Genomic DNA, 8,488 nt, shown 5'->3' with positions numbered 1-8,488 from the left:
TCTGTCAAATAAATAAAATCTTAAAAAAAAAGTTGGTGATAAAATCACAGACTGAAACCTGTCTATAAATTTCATTCCTAGATCTTACTTAATTTTGCTTACTTCTATTTTCTAATGACAAGTTGTATTCTATTTGCAACCAACAGTCCAGTAATAAAGCCCTCTGAAACCTGTATCTAGCAGAGAGGGATTAGACCAACCTCAGAAGTAAACAGGATGATATATGGGTTAGGTTGTTTATAATAAAGTTTCATTATCTTGAATTATTATTATGAATTCTCAGACTACAATATATCTTCAAATTACCATATACATAGTTTTAAGGTTTGTTAAAATTTCTAAAAACTACAGAAAGGCAAAAGAAATGCTTCCCTTGTATCAGTTCCCATTACATTAGAAATGTACTTTTTCCAGATAATCTGCCTTTATGAATTAAATCAAAGAGCTTAGATGACTACATTCGAAGTTCATAAGGGACCAAAATAGTAATATATCCAATCCATTTGAAAGCGATATGGTTTGGGCTTTACTAAAGGTTGTACAAGGCTAGATTACGAGGCTGCTGCAAACCTGGGAAATCTACCAGATGCATAAGATGAAAAAGAGAAAATGAAAAGACAAAAGTAAATACATTTTCCATTTTGTACAACCATTCAGTAGTAATGTAACTAAATTTAGTTAACCACTAGTTAACTAGTTAATCATGCAAAAGTAACCATTTAGGTTTATCTCTTTACATGAATCACATTACTTTCGGTAAATTAAAATACTTGTTAAAAAGTAAAAGTGCTTTTAATTAAAAATTACATTTATTATGACTATAGAATCTTAGGCACTTAACTGAAATTAAGGCATGGGTCACTGTAGAAGTATTAAAAATGGTATAGAAAAGCAGCTTTATCAAAGTATCATATCACCAAAGGCTGATACATCGTGCCTGGACCATGCTTCCTTCTCACTTGTGATTAGTGTGTCTTACTCTTTTCACCTCAATCTATTTGGATGGCATGGGGTGAGAGGATAACAGGCAGCTTTTACACAAACACAAACCTTCTCCTGAGACATCTTCTGAGTGATGTATTAACATGTTAAAATCATGAAAAACCTTTCCAAAATTACAATGATATATACATACCCTTTCAATACAAAAGCATTGTCATTATCATTGATGGCATACAGCTTTCTTCACATTCTTTTTCCTTTCACAGAAGAATTCAATTACAAACAACACTACACAAGTAGTGACTCAATATAAAGTAATTTCTGCCAAATTCTCCTAACGTGGTCAATCCTCTATGTATGGAAAATGTATACCATCAACTTGCATGACAAAGAGTCCCAGTGTCTAACGGGCTTAACACTCATATCTCAGTCATGGCTGCATGGCCGGGAAAATGAACACCATGATGGACGCCTGCATTCTTCACATTGTGCTCATGGACAAAGTCAGTGTAGTTTCTATGTGCAGGCTGGGGTGGGGACAAGGCCCTTGTGTTCCACTGGTTTACACCACATTGACAGCAGTCACTGGCAGCAGAGAGCCATTTCCTGTCATGCTGGTCTAATCCAGGTTTCCTTGGAAGATTCTCTATCTCTGCCAGCACAGGACCAGAGGGAACAGAAGGAATCCCAGGCAGAGTAGATCTCACACCCCAAGCCTGTTGGGAGCCGTTACTCTGAGTTGAAACATTATTGTGAACACTGAGTTCTTCAGGTTTTGCTGTACTTGCTTTCATTTGTAGAGTTCGTCTAGAGTATCGTTTGCTGGGTCTTCTTTCAAAGGATGTTGATCTTCTTGATTTATTGGTTTTTGTGGTCTGATATTCAGTTTCCACTATATCTAAATCGTGATCCTAGTCGAATAAATCCCGATCGATGAGAATTCTTTTGGACCGGGCCTCGGAGACGAAAGAATGCATGATGTTCCACAGCACATTTCCATAAATGTTTGCATGCTTTTGGATGATCCAATCGAAAGACAAATGTATGTTCCTGCTCTTTGCCCTGATCACCATCTTCTACAACCACCAGGGTTAATTTATTCTTCTTAAAATCCAATCTGGTTATCTTGGGCCAAAAAAATAAGCCAATTTTAGTCTCTCCTTCGAAAACAAGGACTCCTGTTGGAGTCAGTCCCAAGCTATAGTCATTCCCATCTCTAGCCTTGACCACATGCATATCAACCCCATACATTTCTAACCATTTGGCTTTATTCAGGTAATTGGTTTCAGCTGGTGCTGGTGTTTGACCTCTATTCCTTCCATTTCTCAAAAATAGCCAGCTCCATCTCTTCAGTCTGAATCAGCACAAACCTGAACTCAGATACAAGTTCAGGACTATGCTCAGCAAGATCATAGTCACCAAGTTCAGCTTGCAGATTATAAGCTGCCAACTGAACTGCTGTATCAAAGGGACACTCTAATTTTCCACTGAGAATATCCTGTTTTAACTGAAGAACAAATAACTACCGTGTTAGCTCTTCACGAAGATTATTTGGTTCTGAGGAATAAAATTTAACTCGAAGATGCAGACAATAGGGTGAACCAATTTTTACTTGCTTTTTGATGCTCTTGGTACCATCTAGCCAGTGTGCTACTTGTGCAGAATCCATAAATCTCAGTCCAAAATAGTCACTTTCAGTAAGGTCCAAATGGTACATTATCTGATCAAAGAGCTCTTGTCCTTTGGCTTTTTTCGGCAAGTCCACACTAATATCAGTACCATCCAGAAGAGACACCCGACATGTGATGATGGACTTAGAGTCTCCAGTGGCAGGAATGTGTGTGGCAGCTCGCTGAGCTTCTCGGAGTCGTTCCTTCTCAGCATGTTTACGCATTGACCGACGCCCAAGTGTTCTACGGAAGAAGCTCAGCATTTTTGTCACTGGGCTGGGAACGGAGGCGCGGTGGCTAAGGCGACGCGGAGAGCCGACGACGCGAGGGTAGAGGTCCCGAGAGCGACTGAACAGGGGGCGACTCCTCTGGAGACGCCAAGAAATGGCGACCTGAGGCGCGCGCCCACCCTGCGCTAATCCTCTGAAGGTCTAACAGGTTTTTACTTCAAGTGTTTTGAAACTCTGTTAGATACATAGACATTTAGAATTATTGTATCCTTTTGAGGAAGTGATCTCTTTCTCAGTATGAAATGATCTTGTTTCTTATGATTACGCCAACACAATAGATCTTTTTCTGTCCTGTTACTTTGAATTTATTTGTTTTTACCCTTCAAGTGGGATTCTTATATGCAGCATATAGTTGTATCTTGCTTTTTTATCAAATCTGAAAATCTCTGCCTTTCAACTGGAGTGTTGATATTTAATGCCATTGTCATGGTTGGGTTTAAATCTACAATTTTGATATTGTTTTATATTTCCCCCAACTGGCCTTTGTTCACTTTTTTCCCCTTTTTCCTGCCTTTTTGGATTAGTAGAATTTTTTTTATTATTATTATTCCATTTGATCTACTTTGTTGATTTTTTAGCTGTGGTAAGCTAATTGTGACCTGGAATCATGAAGATGTCCACGTCCTAACCCTCACCTGCGAATATATTACTTTATGTGGCAAAAGGGACTTTGCAGATGTGATTGAGTTGAGAATCTTGAGATGGAGAGCTTATCCTGGATTATCTGGGTGAGCCTGAGGTAATCATAAGAGTTCTTAGTAAGAGGGAGGCAGGTCAGAGAAGAAGTAATTATGCTGCTTGTTTTGAAAATGGAGGAGGGGAATGTAGGCTGACCCTAGAAGCCAGAAAATGCAAGGGAAGAGATTCTCCCTGAAAGCCTCCAGAGGAAACCCAACACCGCAGACCCATTTTAGAATTCTGACTTACAGAACTGTAAGAGAACACCTTCATGTTGTTTTAAGCCACTAAGTTTATGGTAAATTGTGGTAGCTGTAACAGGAAATGAATACACTTGTTATACCTTTTCCATTTTTCCAATGGTTGCTTTAGGGTTGATAGTATATGTCTTTAACTCATTATCCTCTACTGACAAGTAATATTATATAAATTCATGTACAGGATAAGACCCTTAAGCTGTACGCTTGATCTTAGCCAAAAGGCCGAGAAACGTGTATACTTCCATTTCTCTGTCCCACTCTGTGTCTTAGTGTTGTCATGCATTTTCTTTCCTTAGGAAAGTCTTTAAAAACTTTAAGTGTTAGTGAGGTCAACATTAAATCCTCTAACACGTACCTAAAATATTTTGCTGGTTTTAAGAATGAAATATTCAGGCCATCGCACATAATTTGAAGTGACAAATACATAGTATATCCAATCCAGTTTTCATCTGATCCCAGACTCACTTAGATTAGCACTAGGTGCTCTGTACTCCATGTGCTAAATAACTATTTGATACATTTTTCCTGTAGCCCTTATTTGAATATTCCAGGTTCAGTTAGTTCACTACTTCATGAAACAAGCTACTCTTAATGATAGGTTAGCTTTAGAAGTTAAAAAAATTTTTTTTACTGAGTTATAATGAACATACAGTGTTATATTAGTCTCAGGTGTCTAGTATAATGATTCAACAATTCTGTACATTACCCCGTGCTCATCAGGGTAAGTGTACTCTTGAGCCCCCATATCTGTACCACCCACCCCTCACCTCAGGCATTTTAATTTTCTCTTTGTTACAAATCCCACCATGCATTGTCATTATTTTTACCTTAACATGATGTTGAAGTTTTGAAAAAAAAAAAAATATATATATATTATACCCACATATTTGCTGTTTCCAGTGCTATTCACTCTTCTATATAGATCCATATTTCCCTCTGGTATTATTTTCCCTCTGCCTGAAGGACTTTAGAGTTTCCTCCAATGCAGGTGTCCTGAAGATGAATATTTTCAGGTCTTGTATATCTGAGAAAGTCTTTATTCTGCCCTTATTTTAAAAAGATATTTTCTCTCAGTATAGAATTCTAAGTTGCATTATTTCTAATGAGAAATACACTGTCATTCCCAAGATGGGTCAGATTATCCTGATTCACTGCATGCCCAGTCATTTATTATTAGGTGCAAAAATTTTGAATTTTACCTTTTTGGGTGCTGGATATTCTGATACATCTTAAAATGTTTTGAGCTTTATTTTGAGACAAAGTTGCTTATTAATAGTTTGACCCTTTTGAGGTCCACTTTTTAGCTTTGTTTAGTGGGACTAATTTCACCACCTCCCTACTGAGGCCATGCACTTCTGAGTACTCTACCCAGGGCCTTACATATAATACGGTTTTTTCCACTCTGACACGTGGGAACCCAAGCTTTCCTGGCCACGAGTGAGCTGTTTGTCCTGGGTGTTCCTTTCAGTTAGTTCTTTCCCAGCGTTAAAGGTAGTTTCCTCTCATGCATGTGCTCCTCAGCACCTCACTGAACTGAGGGGACTCTCTGCACATTTCCGACGCTTGGTCTGTGTGCGGCTCTCTCTCTGCTACTCTTCCCTGTGAACTCTAGTTGCCTGGCCTTCCTACACTCCCAGCTGCATTTCCTCAACTCCAAAATACGGCTACACTTCATGTAGGTTTCTCCCTCTCTGCCTGCAAGCCTAGAAATGTTAGAGGAAGTGAGCTGGGGCAACAATTGTTGGACTCTCTTTGTTGTTTTCCCCTCCCTTTCGGTCACAGTCATGTGTTACATGCTATCCAATGTCTAAAACCATTGTTTCATATGTTCTGTCTTTCCTTTTTAATTGTTTAATGTAGGAGGTTATATATATCCTGTTACTTCAACCTGGAAAGAAATGACGTCACACCCATTAGAAATTAAAAATGAATGAGGGTGGGGCGCCTGGGTGGCTCAGCCATTAAGCGTCTGCCTTCTGCCCAGGTCATGATCCCAGGGTCCTGGGATCGAGCCCCGCATCGGGCTCCTGGCTCAGCGGGGAGTCTGCTTCTCCCTCTCTTGCTCCCCCTGCTCGTGTTCCCTCTCTCACTGTGTTTCTCTGTCAAATAAATAAATAAAATTAAAAAAAAAATGAATGAGTGAGGCCTGGGTGCCTCAGTCGTTTAAGCATTCAGCCCACCAGGCTCTCTACTCAGCCTCAGCGGGGAGTCTGCTTCTCCCTCTCCCTCTGCTCCCCCTAACTCCTGTGCTTTCTCTTTCTCTCAAATAAATAAAATCTTTTTAAAAAATTAAAAATGAATGATTTTAAAAATGTTTGTTATTTGAATATAAAAATATTATACCTATTGCCTACTAACATAAATAACAAAAATTTATGGATCTTAAGTTAAATCTTCTAAACACACATATGCATGATGAGATCTAGAGATGGTGGATAAGTTATTTAGTTTTACTGTGGTGATCACTTCACAATGCATATATATCAAAACATCAGTTTGTATACCTTAAATATATTTAATTTTCATATGTCAAAGTTGTCTTAATAAAATTTTTTAGAAAACCCCAAGCAAGTGGTAAGAAAGGAAAATAACTGTATTTTCCTGGGCAAAAAAATCCAATTTAATAGACTTCTCTTTTCACAGTAAAATATAATCAACTGCAAGAAACATACTCCCATTCCTATCATGAAAAAGGGCCAGACTGACTTCTAATTAATACCTTATGTAAAAAGGAACTTAAACTAGACTGTAGACATAATCTAAAATCCAAAATTCTAGAACCTGTAGAAGAAAACATAGGAAAAAAATGTGTGTGACATTGGGTTTGACCAAGAGTTTTAAATACATCACCAATGCATGATGCAAAGAAGAAAATAAATGTTAAACTGGGCTTATACAAAAACCCATATGTGAATGTTCATAGGAGTTTCTTCATAATTGCCCAAACCTGGAATTGACCCAGATGTCTCTCAGTGGGTGAATGAATAAAGAAACTGTGGTGCCTCCATACAATGAAAAACTCTTCATTAAAAACAACAAACTATTAGAAACCAAAAACAAAACAATAAGCTAATGATTCATGGAAAAACATGAATGTATTTTAATAAGTAAAAGGAGCCTTGTGGGTTCCTGAAGATGTATGTGGAGTCCCCAGGTCCTGGAACACATTTGAAAACCACCACAGTAAAGTAATACTCCTGAGGTCTCCTTTACCATTTATGGTGATGGATGAATTTGGGAGCAAAATTGGGCTTCTACTTTCTTTTTGAGGAGATGCCTGACTACAGAAAGCTTATGTTCTGGGGTGAATGTTTAATTCAGAAAATGTGATTAAGCTCATTTTTGGCTACACCTAAACACTATTGAACAAATAGCTTTTTTATTATTATTAACTCAGATCTTTTGATCTCTATCCACATGACTCCTACCCTATTTTTCAGTTAGGTTAGAGCTCCAACTAGGCTCTGAGGTGTTATTTCCCCCCAAATCCACAATATGAGCCTCTATGAATCAGTGAATATATGTAGCCCATAATAGAAATAACAAATGGGGCCAAGTGGCAATAAACAAAGAGTGATGGGATAAACTTGCCCAGAGTATTCAGGTCCACCAGAGAGATCCTTGGATTCTTTCTCTGAGCTCAGTTCAGCCAAAAGAATGGCCTCTTCCTTGTGTGATATCTGTAATGCTAGATGCACTCAGGTTCAAAAGCATTAATAACAAAGTAAATGACTATCATATGTGTCCAGTTATAGATCTTCCCTTTCTCCCATGACGAAAGCTCAGCTGTTCACTTTTGCTCTGAAGTTCCAATTTGTCTTCCTCTCACACTAAATTCTGGGGAAAGATTGCAAAGCCATTGCAATATGGTATACTATGAGAAACGAAACCCTGGCAACTCAGGCGTTTAGCCCCTTCCAAACTCAGGAGACAGCCACTACCCACTAGTCAAGAATCGCAGCGTGTTCCAAAATCCTGCTTTGTGGCTGAAGTTTTGAAGTACCTCTAAAACTAAGCTTGTACAATCTGTTTTTATTTTACTGTAATTCCTCTTTAATTTGTATTCCACTAATCCAGAATTTTACATAATTTAAACACCACTCCTACGATTCTTATTTAATAAAAAGTTGAAAATTATTTCCTTATTGAAAATGCTTTGGGTTTTTAAGAATAAGATATTTGAATTTCAAAGCAGTTCCTTATTCTTTCAAAATAAGAGCTGAAAGATGAAAGATTCTTTTAGTTTTCCTTTCATTTCCAGGTTTCTAACAATGCCTTTCTTATAAAGGTCTTTTGGATTTTTCCTGTACGCCTGTTGAGAACCATGATTTCTCCACCTCATTCCATTTATCGATATTCAATATGATTTAAATGCACTTTGTAAAAGAAAAAGATCAGATTTCTTTAGGAAATACTATGTAAATTAAATTCTTCATCATCTAATTATGTGATTTGATGATCTTTTCCAAAAAGAAAAGAAAAACGTGTGTGTGAGTGCTGCTTATAATTACTTAATTAGAAATAATTATAAATGAACGATGGCACCGATATGTACAACCCAAGGGACACCTAGAAAATATATCTGCACATTCCTGATGATGGGGCCCACATAAATGCTTCCATCTTCATTTCTAAGGTACAGTGTTTC

The 8,488-nt window shown here is 37.8% G+C and overlaps 1 protein-coding gene across 1 annotated transcript; it reads right to left on the bottom strand.

Moving 5' to 3' along the window:
* Nucleotides 1-1,311: 1,311 nt before the first annotated feature.
* On the bottom strand, nucleotides 1,312-2,877 carry LOC110588588 (band 4.1-like protein 5). Its single transcript, XM_044912596.1, is given in 3 exon segments — nucleotides 1,312-1,830; nucleotides 1,832-2,254; nucleotides 2,256-2,877. Coding segments are annotated over 3 exon segments (1,512 nt in total). The 5' UTR covers nucleotides 2,876-2,877; the 3' UTR covers nucleotides 1,312-1,361.
* Nucleotides 2,878-8,488: the final 5,611 nt, after the last annotated feature.

This window comes from Neomonachus schauinslandi, chromosome 2 (genome assembly GCF_002201575.2).
Source record: "Neomonachus schauinslandi chromosome 2, ASM220157v2, whole genome shotgun sequence".
Classification (NCBI taxonomy): Eukaryota; Metazoa; Chordata; class Mammalia; order Carnivora; family Phocidae; genus Neomonachus; species Neomonachus schauinslandi.
This window is presented reverse-complemented; position numbering and strand designations above follow the sequence as displayed.